This window comes from Bombina bombina, chromosome 4, assembly GCF_027579735.1.
Source record: "Bombina bombina isolate aBomBom1 chromosome 4, aBomBom1.pri, whole genome shotgun sequence".
Lineage (NCBI taxonomy): Eukaryota > Metazoa > Chordata > Amphibia > Anura > Bombinatoridae > Bombina > Bombina bombina.
In genome coordinates, this window is record NC_069502.1 from 1,168,134,722 (window position 1) to 1,168,158,261 (window position 23,540).

The following is a 23,540-nucleotide window of genomic DNA, read 5'->3' on the forward strand; positions in this document are numbered from 1 at the left end:
TTATTTTGAAAGTAAAGTTTCCACTTTTTGATTTTAAAATCTTTTGTTTACTACTAAATTTACAGGCCCGGCATCTAAAACAGGGGAAAAAAACATTTAAAGGATTTCCGTCTAGGCACCTGTGAGTGTCTTTCTTCTTTATGCTTTTCAATTGACTGGGAGCTAGTAGGCTCTTTAAATTCTGTGCTTTCCTATATATTATTTTTGGGTTTTCCCCCACTTTTCCCCCTATGATGGGATCAGTTTGTACTAAGTGCCAATGTTTTTTTAAAACTCTTTGGATGTTTAGGTTGTCATGACTGAACTCAGTTATAAAGGGCACATTAATTTCATCTCGATTTTCTTTGATATCTTTTGTTTTATATTCTAAGAGGTCCCTCCTTACTTTCTTATCTACCTCTTGTTTAGCTTCATTGATTACTTCTGGACTATATTCTCTTTCTAAGAATTTCCTTTCTAAGATCTTTATTTGATCCTGATAATCTGTCATTCTTGAGCAATTCCGTTTAATTCTTAAATATTGCCCTTTAGGGACATTGTCTTTCCACTTTTTCATGTGGCAGCTGTTATAATGGATTAGATTATTGGCAAAATGTGTTTTGGTTATTAATTGGTTTTCTACAATTTCGATATCTATGTCCAAGAAGGTGATTTGGCTTTTGCTATAGTTACTGGTAAAGGATAGTCCCATTTCATTTTTATTCATATCTGTCAGAATAGTGTTTAGATCAGTTTCACTACCCCCCCATATAAAGAACAGGTAATCTATGTATCTGCTATAGAGCAAAAGATCCGCGCCCAGACTATGCCTAGGGAAGAAACCTTCCTCCCAATATCCCATAAAGAGATTGGCATAGCTGGGTGCGAATCTTGTGCCCATAGCTGTTCCCTTCTTTTGAATGTAAAATTTGTCCTCAAATGAGAAATAATTATGGCCTAGGATGAATTTTATTCCATCCTCTATGAATTTCTTTTGTTCCATACATAGTTTGTTGTCCCTATCTAGGGTATTTGAGATTGCCATCAATCCCAAATCATGACTTATATTGGTGTAAAGCAACGAAACGTCGCATGTCACTAATGTGTAGTGTGATTCCCACTTAATTACCTCTAATTTTTTCAAGATGTCAGTGGTATCCTTTAGGTAAGAGGGTAATTTTTTAACATAGCCCTGTAGGTATCCATCTATGTATTTCGAGAGGTTGGAGGTGAGGGAGTTAATACCCGATATTATGGGTCTACCGGGGGGATTATTTAGATTTTTATGAATCTTTGGTAAGAAATATAGAATCGGTATTTTTGGAAATTTTGTAAATAGAAAATCAAATTCTTTTTTATTTATAATTTGTTTTTCTCTTGCATCCTCTAATAATTTGGTTAGTTCACCCAGAAATTTCTTGGTTGGATTTAGTTTTAGTTCCTGATATGTATCCCCTTCATTAAGTAATCTTTGTGCTTCTTCTTTATATTTATCTCTGTCCATGATTACAACCCCACCACCTTTATCTGCCGGTTTAATTACTATGCTGGTATCATTTTGCAATTCTTTAAGAACTGTTCTTTCTTTGTAAGTTAATTTTTTTGGTATCTTATTGTTAGTTTTTATTTTCTTAATATCTTCCTGAACCAATTTTTCGAATAATTCAATATTCCTTCCTTTTTCATTTGTCGGATAAAAAGTGGATTTCGGTTTCATTTTTGAATGAATTACTTGTGGTATTACTATGTTACTATTTGAGGCCATAGGCGATATGGTGGGTGCCTCTTTTGGTTGTTGCCAATTTCTCTCTATTGGATCCCGTAGGAAATATTTTTTCAAGGTTAACTTCCTTACAAACTGGCTCACATGTATGTGTGTGTTGAATTTGTTTAATCTCGTAGAGGGAGCATAGCTAAGGCCTAAGTTTAACACTCTTTCTTCCTCTGTGGTTAAAGTTTTTTTACTAATATTGAAAATGCCACTTTTTTGTTGTATTTTTATTTCACTCTTTTTGTTTCCCTGTCTTTTTCTTTTTCCTCCTCTACATCCTCTCTTATTCTTTTTCTTATTCCCACTGGTGGGTCTTTTGAATGTTCTGTTTGTTTTGAAGTACTGGGTCTTTGTGGGCTCATCTCTAAAAAATAATTCATATTTTTTTGTTGTTCTTTCTCTTCTAATAGTGTAAATCTATTTGTGGTGTCTATTCTCCATTCTTTTTCAGGTTCTGTTTGTATTCGTGTGTTGTAATTATGTTCTCTATTATTTCTATATTCCCAATCTCTATTACGGTTGTTGTACCCCTGGTATCTTGGTTTATTGTCATTTGGCCAATAACTATATGCTATGTGGCCCCTTGGTTGGTTATGCCCTTCATAATAATCATCCTGTCTTCTATAGTGGTTATAGTTATGGTTCTCAAAAAAGTTACGATTTGTATGGGGTCTTCTATAGTCATTATAGCTTCTATAGTCATTATAGCTTTTTTAAATAAAGTCCACCTTTACATTGGAAGCCACACAGGTGTTGATAAAAATCAAAAGGAAATGAAGGAACCAATCAAAACACATTCATACCTTTAAAAAGCCAGAAGCTAGCAGGATAAGCATTCTTGATAAAGCCCAGAAGGGTGAAACGCGTTGAATGGGACCTGCTACACTCTACTAAACTTCATTTACTACTGTCACAAAGCTGTGTGACCCTGCAACTTTAAACTTTTTGCCTGACCCTGCAAGTTAAAGTCTACCTTTGGTAACTTCAGGGAATACGGTGTTACTGCTAAACACTGACCAAAGATTTCTTCAAACCTTAAGAAGTCTGAGGGAACCCAGATGAAAACAATATTTGGGCTATAAGAAGAAAGGAAAACAAAAAAAAAAGGATAACTACATCACCAGAACGAATCATCAACCCTGACCTCTGAATCAAAGAGAAGGTCAGGTGACTTATCAGAAGCACCAGCAACAAACAGTCTGTGAATCCCTCACAGTGAAGAATATCAGCGGTTGCAACCAGGACAGATTAAGGTACCTCTACACTAATTTGCACTACGTTTTTTAAAACACGCAAACTGAACTTTAAAGACATCAAGGTATTCATCTGTTAAATTAACCATTTCCATTAACCACGATTGCTTTGGCACCTAAATCAGAATATTGGCTGTTTTTTGCCTTTTTAACTATCCAGCACACCTGAGCCAATTATATGTCCAAGGAAAGTAACTGTGTAACTTTATAACTGTATTTGTTACTGAAGAACTGTAAAGCTGTTAGGACTGATACATTTGTGCCTTTTAAATATTCAATTCACCATTTATCTTAAAAATTTGTTGCTTGCAATATGTTATCTATAGAATTAATTCCTTTATACCTGGAATTCTAGGATTATATGGTTCTAGTCTGTTTTTATAAGTGTTGTATAAGGGAGACGTCCCTTTATTAATTAGGAAAAGCATTTGCTGTTGTTTTTATGTGTTATAAGAATTTTTAAATAAACTAGATTGTATAAAACATAAATTAGATTGGTATCATAATTTCCTAGCTTTTTTTAGCGCTGCTAAATAAACCCCATTTTTTCTTCTTATGCAGTGCTATATTGCACTGGGCTTGTCTCTCCTTTACATACAGAAATGCAGGGAATGCCCCTTGCAGAAGTAAAGCAAAATCTGCCTTTTGAACATTTCACAAGGGATCTCACAGTGCTGGAGGATCATTTCAGAATATCTCACCTGAGCAGAGAGGTTTTGAATATCAAGGCCTTTATCTGTATTGTGTTTCCTGTCTGCTGTACTAATTTCTTATCTGAATGGTCCTGTACTGTTCTAGGATAAATGCATAGATAATGCTATTCATACCTCATGTTCCCTTTTGTTCTTTTTTAGCCTATAACTGTTTTTTGTTGCCAACCTCCTTTTTAAATCTGTAGCACATACAATATGTATATATATATATATATATATATATATATATATATATATATATATATATATATATATATATATATATTGTACATACATACATACATACATACATACAGATTAAATACATTTTGTGCATCTGTGCAGCATTTTAGCAGTTTTCTCCCACTTGATATGATGACATAATTTTGCTACTATTCTTTCATTACCTGCCTGTCTCATTCACCATCCCAGCTTCAGATAAGTGTTCTTTAGTGATTGCTAAGTTGCTTTTTCTATTTGTTAGTTTTTATGAGTCATTTTTTTGTAATATAAAAAAGGAGGAACTGGAAGTTTGAAAAGTTTAAAAAATAAATGGAAATTTTTAAGTGGATTTCAGTTTTGGAAACAACCTGTACATATTAACTAATAAATAAATAAATAAAAATCTTAGAGCAAAAACTAACTGTATAAGTGATATTTGTTTTGTATAACTAACATAAGGAGTATTCATCCATATGTCCAATGCATCCACACCCTGAGACTCCAACTACAAAAGCATCTGATAGAAATTACAATCACAGTGCCAGAGATGAGGCAGTCAGTGTTGATACAATAATTGTTAATGCTTAAAGGGATAGGAAAGTCAAAATAAAAATTGCATGATTCAGATGCATGATTTTAAGAAACTTTTTTAAATTCACTTCTATTTTCAAATGTGCTTCTTTCTCTTGGTATCCCTTGTTGAAAAAGAATTTGCACATATCATTGCTGATTGGTGGTTGCTCACATTTGTCTCTTGTGATTGGCTAACTAGATGTGTACAGTAGTGCAATACTGTTCCTTCAGGAAACAATAACAAGAGAATGACGCAAATTTGATAATAGAAGTAAATTGGAATGTTGTTTAGAATTGTATGTTCTTTCTAAATCATGAAATAAAATGTTGTAGTTTCCTGTCCCTTTAATCTTTGATCATGTTTAATTCCTGGAAATCAGGTGCCCTGAATGTATAGATATAAGGTAAAAGTTATCACTAAAGAAAATAGTGTTTGCCCTCCCCCAAAAATATACATTTCCATAAATACAGTAGTATTGCAAACAAATGCTTATTTATGAAAACGAAAATGCACCTAATGTCCCTTTAAGGCGAAACACAACTTTTTGCCTTTTTTGTTGCAATCAGATTACACTGCTACACCCGATACGGCAAGGTTCCCTCTGAAGACCCAGCAGCGGCACTTGGCAGCTGTAGATGCAGGCAGTATTAATATTTAAATAGTCAGCTCCACAGGTATCGCTGAAATACACCAAGGCAAGAGATCTTCCTTTTTTTTTAATGCATCCAACAATAATTAATCTTCTTAGAAACTAAACAGCAGGTGAATGCTTAATGAGGAAATGCTCATTTGCATTCTTTATATCAACATCTCCTAAGAAGCAGTTTAATACTTTAATTAATGCACCACTGTAGGAAATACCTTAACCATATATATATATTTAGAAAAAATATGCTTGTCTTGAATATGAGGAAGCTTGTCTGTTGTAAGTTTGACTAACATGGTAGAATATGTTTCAACTAGCGCTGCGGAATCTGTTGGCGCTCTACAAATAACCGATAATAATAAATGGAATTATTTTTTCATTTCCTAGATTCTGTCAGCATGCTACATGTAATTAGTTGTATGTTATTAACTCATGTATCATTTTTAACAACCGTATGTTATCCCAGCTTGATAAACTGTCATTAATGGTGTTTGTGAAGTAGACAAACATGCAGGCCTATATCGCAAGTCAAGGGTGTCTGATAACACACCCCGTGTTATTTTGTGGTTTGCCTAACACAAACAATAATGCATGATTAGGTATTGAAAGCTGATGGGTAAAATACATCAACGAAAGTGAAATATTTAGCCAAAGTATTTTTAATGCACTTGACACATAAATAGCTTAAACGGGAAACAATAGCACGCTCTGTACGTTTGTATTATAAATCATCGGATTAGTGTTGCATTAAGCACTTTTGAAAACCAAGTATTGACTATTATTTTTTACTATCCTGCATAGTGTGTAGCAAAGAACCTAACCAAAAACTCAACTTATTGAGTAGATTTTTTTAGTTTGTCAGCTCAGCACCTGAGTGCTATCCAACAGGAATTTTAGTTTGAATCCTCATAAAAATCTCTAGAGGTAAAGAACAGACGTACGCTATCAGGCACAGCAGAGGTCAGCAAAGTGTGTCTCAACATCATAGGAAATGTAGTTCCAAAACATCTGGGGGCCAAGGTTGCTGACCCCTGCAGCCCAGTATATCTTAACCTTTGACCTGTAAAACCAGTACAAAAAGACAAGTGGTATAAAGCTTGGGTTTTGCGTTCCACTTGTAATCTGGCCAGAAGTTTGTATATTATGAATATTTTCTTTATTTCTCTCTTTTCACCAACTTTTTCCCATTCCCTCAGTTCATCTGTCTCCATACAATCTCTCCTATTTCTCTGCCACATTCACAATCAGTCACAGTCTTTAAAGAACCATTAAATACAGTAGAATTGCATTTTCAACAAGTGCATAATAAAGAGATTATGCAACATCATTTTCTCTGAATTTTAAATCAGCAGTAGATTTTTTTTCTGATACATTTCAAAATTTGTTATAATTTGCTGGCCCGCTGTACCATGTGACAGCCATCAGCCAATCAAAATATCATATACGTATACACATGCTCAGTAGTAGCGGATGATCAGGGAGTGTTTATATAAAAAGACTGCACAGTTTGATAATGGAAGTAAAAAATCCTGTTGTGAAAAAAAAACTTACCTTTTAAACTTGACAGCTGCTCCAGCTTCCTCCGGTCGTTGCAAGCCGTTTCTGATGTCAGAAATGATGGATAGGTCATCCTCCAATCACGGCTTCCCCCCCTGGGGGAATCAGTGTCTGATTCAATGCTGTGATTGGAGGAAGCCGGATTCATCATTTTAGACCCAGGAAGAGGCTTTGCGACGGGTGGAGGAAGCTGGATCTGCTGTCAAGATTAAAAGGTAAGTTTTTTTTTTCACAACACGAGTGAAATGTAAATTTTGATGAATTAAAGTGCCCCTGTTTTTAATCGAATTTTTAAAAAACGGGCACTTTAGCATCAAAATTTACATTCACTTTAAGTCTCTTTGAACTTCATGCTATGGGGCCTATTTATCAAAGGTCTTGCGGACCTGATCCGACAGTGCGGATCAGGTCCGCAAGACCTCTCTGAATGCGGAGAGCAATACGCTCTCCATATTCAGCATTGAACCAGCAGCTCACAAGAGCTGCTGGTGCAACGCCGCCCCCTGCAGACTCGCGGCCACCGTACTCGATCGGGTTGATTTCCGGCGATTCCTGTCCGCCTGCTCAGAGCAGGCGGACAGGGTTATGCAGCAGTGGTCTTTAGACCGCTGCTTCATAACTGCTGTTTCTGGCGAGTCTGAAGACTCGCCAGAAACACGGGGCCACAAGCTCTGTTCGGAGCTTGATAAATGGGCCCCTTTATCTGAATCATGAAAGTTTAATGTTTACATTAGTGTCCCTTTAAATATCACAATCATTTGGTAATGAGCATGTGGTTTAATGGATTGAGGAGCATTTTATAATTATCTTACAAAACAGTTTGATAACCCTTTAACTGGTCAGTTAAAAAAAATACTAAAAGATGGGAAAATTAGACTGTCTTATTAGCAAAAAATGAACTGCACACAGTTAATAGTCATTAGAGAGTATTAGTCTATCGATCCAAAGATTTGTCACCTCTCTTTGCATTCCTATATCTTGCAGGCCTGGCCCGTCACTGTAGAAATGAATGACACACAGCAGTATTTCAGCCATCTTAGCAAGTTCTGAGATGTTAAATACATATAAACGTAACCCTAAACAATGTTACATAACTGTAATGTGAATGCAACACTGAAGCACACTGCTGACCAGAGGCGTAACTAGAAACCACAGGGCCCAGGTGCAAGAATCTAAGAAGGGCCCCACCACCACCCCTCCCCCTCCAAAAAAAAGGTGAATTTAATACATTTTTTTTTTACATTTAACACAGAAAAAAATGTGAATCAGATTACATGTCTGCAAAAGGAGGTACCCTGTGCCCACAGTCTGTGAGATGGTCTGACCCCCTATTACTGTATATAGTGACACTGTTTAACCCACCAGTACTGTATATAGTGAGATAGTGACACAGTCTGTAATCTGCCGGTGAGATGGCTGGCCTGATCCTACCTGCCCAGTACTTTATAAAGTGACCACAGTGGTCAGTGACATGGTCCACCCCCCCGTACTGTATATAGTGGTACTGTATAGTGACACTGTTTACCCCCTACCCCCATGCTGTAGTAACAAGGTCTGTCATTTGCTGGTTCCACAAACATACACACACACACATACATGCATAAATACACACACAGTCACATACATACACACACATAAATACCAATGGGTAAAACAGAAATACTAACCCCTGTAGTCATGTCACACTCACATGATATCAGTGCAGGCAGTGGTAGGTTAACGTCTTTTATTAAAAAAAAATAATAATAATATATAAAAAAAAAAATTTTTTTTTAGCTGGGCCCCCACCCTCAGGGGCCCAGTCGCACCTGCGACCTCTGCACCCCCTGTAGTTTCACCCCTGCTGCTGACATAATATACATATTTGTAATCAAGCTGAATAGAAACCATCAAACAACAATGCTTCCTCAGTACCCAATGAGAAAATAGGATGCACATTGAGTTAAAATGCTTTTCCTTATATAAAATGCTAAGTGGGTTGCATCAACCTTTTCACGACTATCTGCGCTGAGGAATATTTCTGTTATAAGGTCACTAAATAGTTCCACACAGGTTCTGACACATATAGATATGCATTCATGTGTCCCTTTGGAGATTTTGGCAAGATTGTTCTAAACAGTATGGTGATGGATCTGCTAGCTCTGTTAGGCCAACATTTAACAAATGCAGGTAGACGAGGCTCGTTCCCGAGAACCTGTCAGCCTGACATTGAGGCGAGCGAGCAGCATCTTCTGCCTGTAGTTATCATTGAACGAGGAAATGCTTACGCAATGCCCCTTGCTCTTGAGCCCCCAATTGTGAGAGAGCAGGGTTTGTCAGTTATCCTGATTGGATCTGATCGGTATTATTTAACTCTGTCACCCTTGTGCTCTGTTCACTTGTTCCCTGCAGCTGCATTTGCAGCTTCATAAATGGAGTCTAAACCGTTAAATTCATTTAAATCTCTCATATTATAATCTGTTTATCTCTAAAATATGCTTTGGTTTAGTATAAAATACATTTTTGTTCTGTTTTACTGCTGTGCATATTATGATTATTTATTTATTAAACATATAGGTTTATTATTTAATATCTATTGTAATAGTTAAATGGAATATATATATATATAAAAAAAATTCTATTCGCCCTGGGCGAGTAGAAATTAGACTGGGTGGCTAATAAAATATAGTGAGTGAATGTTGAGTCAACATTGAAGAAGCATAGAAAGGCAGTGCAAGAGGTGTCGTCATCAGGTAGGTAGGGCCCTGTTCTGGCTGACTGAGGTTTGGGATGCATGTTCTACTAGAGGAGCAGCATATACACAGTGGCGTAGCGTGGGGGGGGCCACAGGGGCGGTTGCCCCGGGCGCAAAATTCTGAGGGGCGCAAAATGCTTGGCTCCCAGCCTCCCCAGTCCCCACCATCTCAAGACAGTAGACAGTCACAGTCCCACTCCCAGCTGCGCTACAGGGAGGCTAAAAAATCTGACAGGCGCCTGCGCCCAGCCGTTCTGTCTCTCAAGTGAACTGTCTACTACTCTGAAGTCAAGACGTGCTGTGTAATGATTTAATTATCATAATTTTATGAGTGTAATCCTATCCGACCGTTACCTGCTGCTAGACTAGTGTTTAAACCACTAGTTAGCACGGTCCACTCCCACTCCCAGCGCACATGTCAGGAGGGAGGAAGAAGTCAGAGCAGCAGAGCCAGAGTGGAGTCAGACTGACTAACACGCCGCGCCCGCAATGATAAGGTAAGTAGTGTCAACAGAAATTACCAAACTCATCACCGGGTCCGTATCAGAACCAGACCACCAGTGCCACTGCCAGCCAGAATTATAATTAAATTATTATAGCCCCTGTTTTTGCCTGGGCCCTGGGGAATAGGGATTGGAAATGGCAACGCACGCAAAATGCAGCTTAGCCTCTACCGTTATGCACGTGACGTCGCAGGGCCAGCCAGCCAAGTTCCAAAGGACCCAGAGTCACTCTGAGCCAGCCAGCCAAATTCCAACTTCCAAAGGACCCAGAGTCTGAGCCAGCCAGCATGCCAGAGTGTGAGAGTGATCTATGCTGCTTTAAAGTGAAAGCTGGTTATTTTATTTCAAATTAATTTTTAACCTGGGTAAAATAAAACATACAAGATGTAGATGATCTACATCTTGTATGTTTTACCCAGGTTAAAAATGAATTTGAAATAAAATAACCAGCTTTCACTTTAAAGCAGCATAGATCACTCTCACACTCTGGCATGCTGGCTGGCTCAGATGTATTTTAAAAATGAAATCCCATGTTTAAATATTAAACCATAAAAAATGTAATTGTTAAGTTCTTTAATGTACTTACTTAATGTATATAATAAAGTAATGGCTGCCTGCAACCATATTGAATCCTAATTTTTAAGGATGAATGTAGAGTTTACAATTCTATACATAATATATATTTTTGTTGTTAAAATAAAGCTTTGTTTGTTTTAAAACAAAAACCTGTCTCCTAAGTTGTTGAGCTGTCTCCTAGATTCAAAGCAAATTTGCCAATCCCTACTGTACTGGTGGAAGAGACTCAGTCAGTGCTAATGGATTAGGGGGGCGCAATTCTTGCCTTGCCCTGGGCGCTGAGAAGCCACGCTACTCCACTGCATATACAATTTATATTACTAAGTAATTTTTCAAATTCATGTGCTCTTTCTTCTACATCTCACTGCCACTGACTCTTGATTACATAGCTTTTCTATTGCAAATACTGCAGTATTTTCAAGATCAGCATAGATGGAAGTCTCCGCAGGCAAAATCAGCTATTTCAAATTAATGTCCCCTTTATAAAGATAAAGTCAACCCTTGGCTAGTTGTCCAGGTTACTGCCCATTATTTTTTTTTTAAATAAAATTGGTCACTAAACAGTCTTGTTTCATGTCCCTGCTGCCTTAGATTGAACCTCCTCTGGATTACACAACTTTGCATCAGGTGAGAGGGAGATAAATGCTGTCTATATACTGTGCCAAATCTACAGCAGATTTATATATTTGTAATCATTGTGTATAATTGTATTTCATTTGTTATGGTTTAAAATAAAAAATAAAAATGACTGCACAATAAGGTGCTTCCCAAAGGCTAAACATATGCAAAGAGGGGCAAAGTGTGATGTTGGCAGATGATGGGTAGGATCAGAAGTGGCGAGTAACATTTTGAGCCCTGTTTATACTGAGCATTAATTCACTGCTTGATTTTGTAAGGTATTTATGTTAAATGGGATCATTTGATGTATCTGTCTTTCTTAAAACCTTAAGGTGGCATTAAATGTCTGTGCACAACGCGACTCTTTTGGTTACTACCCCTTACTAGTGGTGTTTAGTGAAGTTCTGCATCTTCACAATGGGCATTGCCATCTTGCAACTTAAAGGGATATTAATCCCAAAATTGTTCTTAAATGATTTGTATAGAGCATGTGATTTTAAACAACTTTCTAATTTACTTCTATAATCCATTTTTCTTTGTTCTCTTTGGATCTTTTGTTAAAAAGCAGGGACGAATGCTTAGGACCCAGACCATTTCTGGAGCACTATGTTGCAGCAGTTCTGCAAGAATGTTATCCATTTGCAAGAGCATTAGAGCGCAGCACTATTTTTTGCCATGTAGTGCTCTAGATGCCTACTTAGGTATCCATTCAACACAGAATATCAACAGGACTAAGGAAATTAGATTATAGAAGTAAATTGGAAACTTTTTTTTAAATCGCATGCTCTGGGATCTATTTATGTAGGTGCGGACAGTTATGATCCGCTATAGCTAGCAGGGGGTGTCAATCAACCCGATCATATTCGATCGAGCTGATTGCTGTCCGCCACCTCGGAGGTGGCGGACGAGTTAAGGACCGCTGCTTCTTAACTTCCGCTTCAGTCGGAACTGAAGCCGAGACGGTCAGAAGCAGCGTCCGCTGCTTCATAAATAGACCCCTCTGTCTGAATCACAAAATCATTTTGGGGGGTTTCATAGCTCCAAGATAGGGGCTCCCAGTATGACGATGAGGAGCTTTCCCAACCAGCACCTATAATCTGTCCAGTAGCGGACCTACTCAACAGAGGGCCCTGGTGCAAATATTATTTGGGTCCCCTAGAAGGGAACTGAGTAGTAAGTAATAGTAATAATATACAGTATATGCTACTCTGTATAATAATTATGGAGGATAGATAGACCTGCAACCTGCACTAATAATGGGCTCCCCTGCCTTAGGATTTTACACATTCTGCACAAGTTTATGTTTAATCAGGCTGCTATGGAGCCGCTGCCCCTGCTGCACCAATGGTAGTTCCAGCCCTGAATCTGTCAGCGTTAGAGAACAGTTATAAACAGACGTGGACACAGAAGGGAGAACAAAAGCATAATAAGCACTAAACATTCTATTGTAGTTGTCCCCTGTAGTTTAACATGAATATTCGCTAGCTGAAAATAATTTTATTTTAAAAAGAATTCAGAGAGTAGACATGAGCAATTCATTTCGGTAAAATTTTGGAATTGGAGATTCGAATGAATCCGAATTTCAAAAATGGGCACCATAACTAAAATCCTGAAAAATTTCCAAAAATAAATAAATCAGTTTTCGATCCATTCTTTATTCATATTCGAAATTTTTCATTATTCTAATCTAAACCGCAGTTCCCCAACATGGCCGACACTAACTAAATCACTAAAGAAAGCTATTAACCCCTAAATCACCGTTCCCGACCTCGCCAACACTAACTAAACCTATTAACTCCTAAACCGCAGTTCCTCGACATCCCCAACACTAACTAAACCTATTAACCCCTAAACCGCAGTTCGCCAACACTACCTAAAACATTAAATAAATTTATGAACCCCTAAACAGCCATTCCCAATTATCGCCAACACTAACTAAACCTATTAACCCCTAACCCCCCGTTCCCTGACATCGCCAACACTAACTAAAACACTAAATAAACCTAATAACCCCTAAACAGCCATTCCCAAACATCGCCAACACTAACTAAACCTATGAACCCCTAAACTCCCGTTCCCCGACATCGCCAACACTAACTAAAACACTAACTAAACCTATTAACCCCTAAACCCCCATTCCCTGACATCGCCAACACTAACTAAAACACAAAATAAACCTATTAACCCCTAAACCCCCGTTCCCCGACATCGCCAAACACTAAATAAACCTATTAACCCCTAAACAGCCATTCCCAAACACTAACTAAACTTATTAACCCCCATTCCCCGACATCACCAACACTAACTAAAACACTAAATAAACCTATTAACCCCTAAACCCCCATTCCCCGACATTGCCAACACTAACTAAAACAATAATGCCTAGATTTAGAGTTCTGCGGCCAAAGGGGTGCGTTAACTACGCATGCTTTTTTTCCCACGCACCTTTTAAATACCGCTGGTATTTAGAGTTCACAGAATGGCTGGGTTTTCAGTGCGTTAGGCTCCAAAAAAGGGAGCGTAGATCATAATTTAACGCCACTGCAACTCTAGATACCAGCGGTGCTTACGGACGCGGCCAGCTTCAAAAACGTGCTCGTGCACGATTCCCCCATAGAAAACAATGGGGCCATTTGAGCTGAAAAAAAACCTAACACCTGCAAAAAAGACGCGTTCAACTCCTAACGCAGCCCCATTGTTTTCTATGGGGAAACACTTCCTACGTCTGCACCTTACACTCTAACATGTACCCCGAGTCTAAACACCCCTAACCTTACACTTATTAACCCCTATTCTGCCGCCCCCGCTATCGCTGACCCCTGCATATTATTATTAACCCCTAATCTGCCGCTCCGTATACCACCGCCATCTACATTATAGCTATGTACCCCTAATCTGCTGCCCCTAACACCGCCGACCCCTATATTATATTTATTAACCCCTAATCTGCCCCCCTCAACGTCGCCTCCACCTGCCTACACTTATTAACCCCTAATCGGCCGAGCGGATCTCACCGCTACTATAATAAAGTTATTAACCCCTAATCCGCCTCACTCCCGCCTCAATAACCCTATAATAAATAGTATTAACCCCTAATCTGCCCTCCCTAACATCGCTGACACCTAACTTCAATTATTAACCCCTAATCTGCCGACTGAATCTCGCCGCTACTGTAATAAATGGATTAACCCCTAAAGCTAAGTCTAACCCTAACACTAACACCCCCTAAGTTAAATATAATTTAAATCTAACGAAATAAATTAACTCTTATTAAATAAATTATTCCTATTTAAAGCTAAATACTTACCTGTAAAATAAACCCTAATATAGCTACAATATAAATTATAATTATATTATAGCTATTTTAGGATTTATATTTATTTTGCAGGTAACTTTGTATTTATTTTAACCAGGTACAATAGCTATTAAATAGTTAAGAACTATTTAATAGCTAAAATAGTTAAAATAATTACAAAATTACCTGTAAAATAAATCCTAACCTAAGTTACAATTAAACCTAACACTACACTATCAATAAATTAATTAAATAAAATACCTACAATTACCTACAAATAAACCTAACACTACACTATCAATAAATTAATTAAATACAATATCTACAAATAAATACAATGAAATAAACTAACTAAAGTACAAAAAATAAAAAAGAACTAAGTTACAAAAAATAAAAAAATATTTACAAACATCAGAAAAATATTACAACAATTTTAAACTAATTACACCTACTCTAAGCCCCCTAATAAAATAACAAAGCCCCCCAAAATAAAAAAATGCCCTACCCTATTCTAAATTAAAAAAGTTCAAAGCTCTTTTACCTTACCAGCCCTTAAAAGGACCTTTTGTGGGGCATGCCCCAAAGAATTCACCTCTTTTGCCTGTCAAAAAAAAACATACAATACCCCCCCACAACATTACAACCCACCACCCACATACCCCTAATCTAACCCAAACCCCCCTTAAATAAACCTAACACTAAGCCCCTGAAGATCTTCCTACCTTATCTTCACCTCGCCGGGTATCACACAGATCCGTCCTGGCTCCAAAATCTTCATCCAACCCAAGCGGGGGCTGGCGATCCATAATCCTGCGGCTGAAGAGGTCCAGAAGAGGCTCCAAAGTCTTCATCCTATCCTGGAAGAAGAGGCGATCCAGACCGGCAACCATCTTGATCCAAGCGGCATCTTTTATCTTCATACGATGAGGAACAGCTCCATCGTGAAGACCTACAGCGCGGATCAATCTTCTTCCTCCAACGTCCAACTGAAGAATGGCGGTTCCTTTAAGGGACGTCATCCAAGATGGCGTCCCTCGAATTCCGATTTGCTGATAGGATTCTATCAGCCAATCGGAATTAAGGTAGGAAAATTCTGATTGGCTGATGGAATCAGCCAATCAGAATCAAGTTCAATCCGATTGGCTGATTCGATCAGCCAATAAGATTGAGCTTGCATTCTATTGGCTGTTCCGATCAGCCAATAGAATGCAAGCTCAATCTGATTGGCTGATCGGATCAGCCAATCGGATTGAACTTGATTCTGATTGGCTGATTCCATCAGCCAATCAGAATTTTCCTACCTTAATTCCGATTGGCTGATAGAATCCTATCAGCCAATCGGAATTCGAGTGACGCCATCTTGGATGACGTCCCTTAAAGGAACCGTCATTCTTCAGTTGGACGTCGGAGGAAGAAGATTGATCCGCGCTGGAGGTCTTCACGATGGAACCGTTCCTCATCGGATGAAGATAGAAGATGCCGCTTGGATCAAGATGGTTGCCGGTCTGGATCGCCTCTTCTTCCCTGATAGGATGAAGACTTTGGAGCCTCTTCTGGACCTCTTCAGCCGCAGGATTATGGATCGCCAGCCCCCGCTTGGGTTGGATGAAGATTTCGGAGCCAGGACGGATCTGTGTGATACCCATCGAGGTGAAGATAAGGTAGGAAGATCTTCAGGGGCTTAGTGTTAGGTTTATTTAAGGGGGATTTGGGTTAGATTAGGGGTATGTGGGTTGTAATGTTGGGGGGGGTATTGTATGTTTTTTTTTTCAGGCAAAAGAGCTGAATTCTTTGGGGCATGCCCCACAAAAGGTCCTTTTAAGGGCTGGTAAGGTAAAAGAGCTTTGAACTTTTTTAATTTAGAATAGGGTAGGGCATTTTTTTATTTTGGGGGGCTTTGTTATTTTATTAGGGGGCTTAGAGTAGGTGTAATTAGTTTAAAATTGTTGTAATATTTTTCTGATGTTTGTAAATATTTTTTTATTTTTTGTAACTTAGTTCTTTTTTATTTTTTGTACTTTAGTTAGTTTATTTCATTGTGTTTATTTGTAGATGTATTTAATTAATTTATTGATAGTGTAGTGTTAGGTTTAATTGTAGGTAATTGTAAGTATTTTATTTAATTAATTTATTGATAGTGTAGTGTTAGGTTTAATTGTAACTTAGGTTAGGATTTATTTTACAGGTAATTTTGTAATTATTTTAACTATTTTAGCTATTAAATAGTTCTTAACTATTTAATAGCTATTGTACCTGGTTAAAATAAATACAAAGTTACCTGTAAAATAAATATAAATCCTAAAATAGCTATAATATAATTATAATTTATATTGTAGCTATATTAGGGTTTATTTTACAGGTAAGTATTTAGCTTTAAATAGGAATAATTTATTTAATAAGAGTTAATTTATTTTGTTAGATTTAAATTATATTTAACTTAGGGGGGTGTTAGTGTTAGGGTTAGACTTAGCTTTAGGGGTTAATCCATTTATTACAGTAGCGGCGAGATTCGGTCGGCAGATTAGGGGTTAATAATTGAAGTTGGGTGTCGGCGATGTTAGGGAGGTCATATTAGGGGTTAATACTATTTATTATAGGATTATTGAGGCGGATTAGGGGTTAATAACTTTATTATAGTTGCGGTGCGGTCCGCTCGGCAGATTAGGGGTTAATAAGTGTAGGCAGGTGGAGGCGACGTTGAGGGGGGCAGATTAGGGGTTAATAAATATAATATAGGGGTCGGCGGTGTTAGGGGCAGCAGATTAGGGGTACATAGCTATAATGTAGGTGGCGGTGGTGTACGGAGCGGCAGATTAGGGGTTAATAATAATATGCAGGGGTCAGCGATAGCGGGGGCGGCAGATTAGGGGTTAATAAATATAATATAGGGGTCGGCGGTGTTAGGGGCAGCAGATTAGGGGTACATAGGGATAACGTAGTTGGCGGCAGTGTACGGAGCGGAATATTAGGGGTTAAAAAATTGAAATATAGTGGCGGCGATGTGGGGGGACCTCGGTTTAGGGGTACATAGGTAGTTTATGGGTGTTAGTGTACTTTAGAGCACAGTAGTTAAGAGCTTTATAAACCGGCGTTAGCCCAGAAAGCTCTTAACTACTGACTTTTTTCTGCGGCTGGAGTTTTGTCGTTAGAGTTCTAACTCTCACTTCAGCCACGACTCTAAATACCGGCATTAGAAAGATCCCATTGAAAAGATAGGATACGCAATTGACGTAAGGGGATCTGCGGTATGGAAAAGTCGCGGCTGGAAAGTGAGCGTTAGACCCTTTCCTGACTGACTCTAAATACCAACGGTAGCCCAAAACCAGCGTTAGGAGCCTCTAACGCTGGTTTTGATGGCTACCGCCCAACTCTAAATCTAGGCCTAAATAAACCTATTAAACCATAAACAGCCATTCCCAAACATCGCCAAAACGAACTAAACCTATTAACCCCTAAACCCCAGTTTCCAGACATCGCAACACTAACTAAAACTCTAAATAAACCTATTAACCCCTAAACAGCCATTCCCAAACATTGCCAAAACTAACTAAACCTATTAACCCCTAAACCCCCATTCCCTGACATCGCCAACACTAACTAAAACTCTAAATAAACCTATTAACCCCTAAACCGCCGTACAACCACATCGCCAACACAAACCAAACCTATTAACCCCTAAACCGCAGTTCCCCGACATCACCGACACTAACTTAAACCTATTAACCCCTAAACCGCCATTCCCAAACATCACCAAAACTAACTAAACCTATTAACCCCTAAACCACAGTTCCCAGACATCGCCAACACTAACTAAAATGCTAAATGAACCTATTAACCCCTAAACTGCCGTACACCCACACCACCAACACTAACTAAACCTATTAACCCCTGAACTGCCCCCCCCATTGTAACAACCCAAATTAAGCATGATTCAAATAGACCTAAATTAAAATTACAATTATTAACTAACTACGTATTTAAAAATAAATACAAACTTACCTGTGAAATAAAAATAAAACCTAAGCTAGCTAGAATATAACTATTTACTAACTACCTAGTTAAAATAAATACAAACTTACCTGTAAAATAAAAATAAAATCTAAGCTTACACTAATAAAACCTAATATTACTAAATATAAAAAAACCTAAGATTACTAAAACATTTAAACTACAGTTACAAAAAAATAATAAACACTAAAATTATAAAAAATAAAAATACTACTATTACAAAAAATAACAAACAAAATTATCCAAACAATAAAAATGATTCCTATTCTTATACCCCCATTTAAAAAAAAAAAAAAAAAAAAAAACCCTAATCTATAATAAACTACCAAGAGCCCTTAAAAGGTAATTTTGTAGGGCATTGCCCTAAAGTTAACAGCTCTTTTGCAAAAAAATAAAAACAAGCACCTCCTAACATTACAAACCCTCACCCCCCCAAATCCACAAAGTAAAAAAACCTAACTAAAAAAAATTGTATCTACCCATTGCCCAAAAAATGGCATCTGTATAGGAATTACTCTTAAAGGGGCATTCAGCTCTTTTACTGCCCTTAATAGGGCATTCAGCTCTTTTTCAGCCCATTAAAATAAAATAAAAAACTAATCTAAAAAAATGAAACCCCCCAAAAAAACAAAAAGAAATACCTAACACTAACCCCAAAATAAGTACTCACAGTTGCTGAAGTCAAGCGAAAGATCTTCATCCAGACGGCTCCATCTTCATCATCTCGGGACCGGCATCTTCTATCTTCATCCCTGCGGAGTCAGAGCGGTCGGTGGATGCGTGAAGGCGGAGTTCCATTGGTCCGACGTAGATGTCCTGTTCATATGATCGACCGCGGCACACTGAAGATTGAATGCAAGGTACCCCTTTTATATTGGGGTACCATTGCATTCCTATTAGCTGAACAATTCAAATCAGCCAAAAGGAATGAGATCTGCTTAAATCCTATTGGCTGTTCAAATCAGTCAATAGGATTTAAGCAGCTCTCATTCCTTTTGGCTGATTTGAATTAACCAATAGGAATGAGAGCTGCTTAAATCCTATTAGCTGTTCAAATCAGCCAATAGGATTTAAGCAGCTCTCATTCCTATTGGCTGATTTGAAATTTTCAGCCAATAGGAATGCAACGGTACTCCGATATAAAAGGGGTATCTTGCATTCAATCTTCAGTGCGCGATGGTCGATAGCATGAAGAAGACCTCCACGTGGGACCGATGGCCCTCCGCCTGGACCTCTGCCTCTGCGCATTCATCAACTGCTCTGCCTTCGCAGGGATAATGAAGATAGAAGATGCCGGTCCTGCGATGGATGAAGATGAAGCTGTAGCTGTCTGGATGAAGATGCTTCACCGCTGGGATGAAGATCTTTCGCCGGACTTCAGCAACTGTATTAATTTTGGCGTTAGTGTTAGGTATTTTTTTTGTTGTTTTTTGTTTTTTTGTTTTTTTTTAGATTAGGGCTTTTTTTATTTTAATGGGCCGAAAAAGAGCTGAATGCCCTTTCAGGGCAGTAAAAGAGCTGAATGCCATTTTAAGGGAAATGCCCATACAAATGCCCTTTTCAGGGCAATGGGTAGATTAGTTTTTTTTTAGCTAGGTTTTTTATTTTGTGGGTTTGGGGGGGTGGGGGTTTGTAATGTTAGGGTGTGTTTGTTGTAATTTTTCAGCAAAAGAGATGTTAACTTTAGGGCAATGCCCTACAAAAGGCCCTTTTTAATGGCTATTGAGAGTTTATTATAGATAAGGTTTTTTTTATTTTGGTATTTTTTTTATTTATTTTTTTAACCGGGTATTAGAATAGGAATCACTTTTATTATTTTGAATAATTTCGTTTGTTTATTTTTGTAATGGAATTTTTTTATTTTTGGGGTGTTTTTTTTATTTTTTATTTTTAATGGTCGAAAAAGAGCTGAATGCCCTATTAAGGGCAATGCCCATACAAATGTCCTTTTCGGGAGAATGGGTAGATTAGGTTTATTTTTATTTTGTGGGTTTGGGGATTTGTAATGTTAGGGGGTGTTTATTTTTATTTTTTTGCACAAGAGCTGTTAACTTTAGGGCAAATGCCCTACAAAAGGCCATTTTAAAGGCCCTTGATAGTTTATTATAGATAAAAAAAAAATGATTTTGGGGTGTTTTTTAAAAAAAACGGGGTATTAGAATAGGAATCATTTTTATTGTTTTGGATAATTTTGTTTGTTATTTTTTGTAATGGTATTTTTTGTAATTGTAGTTTTAATTTTTTAGTAATGTTAGGTTTTATTAGTGTAAGCTTCGGTTTTATTTTTATTTCACAGGTAAGTTTGTATTTATTTTAACTAGGTAGTTAGTAAATAGTTATATTGTAGCCAGCTTAGGTTTTATTTTTATTTCACAGGTAAGTTTGTATTTATTTTTAAATAGGTAGTTAGTTAATAATTGTAACTTTAATTTAGGTCTATTTTAAATATGTTAAAGTGTTAGGTTTAGGGGTTGATATAATTTAATTTAGGTTGTTGCGATGTGGGGGGCAGCAATTTAGGGGTTAATAGGTTTAGTTAGTGTTGGCCTTGTGGGTTTACGGCGGTTTAGGGGTTAATAGGTTTATTTATTGTTTAAGTTAGTGTTAGCGATGTGGGTGTACAGCCGTTTAGGGGTTAATAGGTTTAGTTAGTGTCAGGGACCTGCGGTTTAGGGGTTAATGGGTTTATTTAGTGTTACTTACTGTCTGCGATGTCGAGGAACTGCGGTTTAGGGGTTAATAGGTTTAGTTAGTGTTGGCGATGTTTGGGAACGGTGGTTTAGAGGTTAATAGGTTTAGTTAATGTCGGGGAATGGCGGTTTAGAGGTTAATAGGTTTAGTTAGTGTTGGCGATGTGGGGGGGCAGCCGCAGCAGTTTTAAATAATTTTGTTTTGACAATGGATGGCATATTATGTTTAGTTAAATCGTTCCATTCTTTATTCATATACATTATTCCATTCTAAACTTTAGAATAGAATAATGAATATAAAGAATGGATCAGAAATAACGATTTAACTTAACATAACTAATTTGCTGATACAAAATTATTTATTTAACTAATGAAAACAAAACTAATTTTTTAGCGTTTCATATGTCTAATTGAAAGTGCCTAAACATATTGTTTTTATTATTTCTGAACTACAGTATAATAAACTATTTTTTTTCTAAATAATCACATAAGAAGTATAATATAGAGACACAATACTTTTTCTGACTCATACGGCACCTTCTGTTTGCACTGGGTCTCTTTATGAGAACATTTTTGAAAGTGGACGTCAAAATATAAATTCAGAGTTATACATTTAGGCATACAGTACAGTTCTCTTTTATAGCCGCATAGCTGATTTTTTTGTATATACGTTTTCATATTCTTGAATATAATTGATTGGTTGTTTTGTGAGCTTTCAACAAATTGCATTATTATTACTGATGACAATAAGGTCAGTGAATGTTTATTTTTTTGTAGCATTTTCTCGAAATTGTGACAATACTGATAGGAAGATGTAGGGAATTCTTTTACTGAAACATACCTGCTTGAGCATCTACCATTATCTGTACTGTGCAACAAGAAATAAACTTGTAAGACAAACATAATTGATAACTCCTGGCTGTTGCTGTCACTTCCAGAAACACTAAGCGTGCAGCTGAAGTATGGATGGATGAATATAAAAAGCATTATTATGCAGCAAGGCCAGCCGCTCAAGGGAGACCATTCGGAGAGTACGTATCCCCTCCAGTGGAGGATAAGTGAATGTAAAAAAAAGAAAATCTAGATGCTTGTAGTAAAAAAAGCTTCCTATTGTGTATTTATTGAGATATGGAGACACACAGAAATTTTGTATGGATTGTATTCTTTTGAGAGTTATATTGTTATTCCATTTTATTTCTGCAGTGCTGTTCAATGCCTAACTACATTTATCATTTCAAAAGCATTTGCTTTTTTCCCTGTAACATTTAGCACAATAGAGAATGTTGTTTTTTGGCATTTTAATCAGTAGGGGGACTTTTCCTATTTAGAATTTGATACATAATGTAATTGATCACATTGTTTGCATGTTCTAAAATAAGACAGAACATAATACTTCTAAATTAATGATTATCTAATGTATAAAGTATATATAAAAAAATAATGCTGAGAAAGCCCAGCCTAATTCAAGTCATATCTAACTACATTCTTCAAACGGAACAAAAAAATGTTATTTGTTCTCCAGTGCATGAGCTGAATACAAAGTGCCTTAGTAGCTACTATTTCCTAATAAAAACAAAGGTGTACAATTTGCAAAAAAATAATATATATATATATATATATATATATATGTGTGTGTACATATGTATTTATGTGTGTGTTGTGTATGTGTATTTACAGATATATATATATATATATATATATATATATATATATATATATATATATATATATATAGTAACAGAGAAGCTAAGGTTGAAAAAAGATCCATTGAGTTCAACCTATACAAAAAAGCTCCAGTTGATCTTAAACTACTCCCATTACAATGTGATCCATTTAACACAAGCAATCATATCCCTGAATTTTGTTTCTAGCCAGAAATGTATCCAAACCATTTTAAATGTATTTAAGGTATTGGCATTCACTACCACCTTTGGTACTGAGTTCTACAATTGTATAGCTCTTACAGTGAAAACATGTTTCCGTTGTAGGACTTGTAAAATCCAATACTACTTTTAAAATACCACTCCTCTTGTAATCTGTCCCTTAATGTATTAGCAGGTTTTATTAGTGAGCCAATGACAAGAGGCATATGTGTGTGGCCACCAATCACAAGCTAGCTCCAAGTAGTGTGCTGCTGCTCCTTATCCTACCTAGGTATTTTTTTCTAGCCAGGGAAAACAAAATTACAAAATAACTTTGATAAAAGAAGTAAAGTTAAAAGTCTTTCTTTCCAATGGCATGGAGAGTCCACAAATCCATTCAATTACTAGTGGGGATTCAACTCCTGGCCACTAGGTGGAGGCAAAGAACACCCCAGCAAAGTTTCAAGTATCCTCCCACTTCCCACAATCCCCAGTCATTCTTTGCCTGTGTATCATTGTAGGTGATGTGCGAAGGTGTCTAAAGAAATCAAGTTGTTAAT

General features: G+C 37.1%; 1 protein-coding gene across 1 annotated transcript in view; it reads left to right on the forward strand.

The window, feature by feature from the left end:
- Positions 1–23,540, forward strand: part of GALNT14 (polypeptide N-acetylgalactosaminyltransferase 14) — a 1,042,958-nt gene that overhangs the window by 935,802 nt on the left and 83,616 nt on the right. The window contains exon 11 of the mRNA XM_053712800.1: positions 22,057–22,149. Coding sequence (XP_053568775.1) covers positions 22,057–22,149 — 93 coding nt within the window. The remainder of the gene's footprint in view (positions 1–22,056; positions 22,150–23,540) is intronic.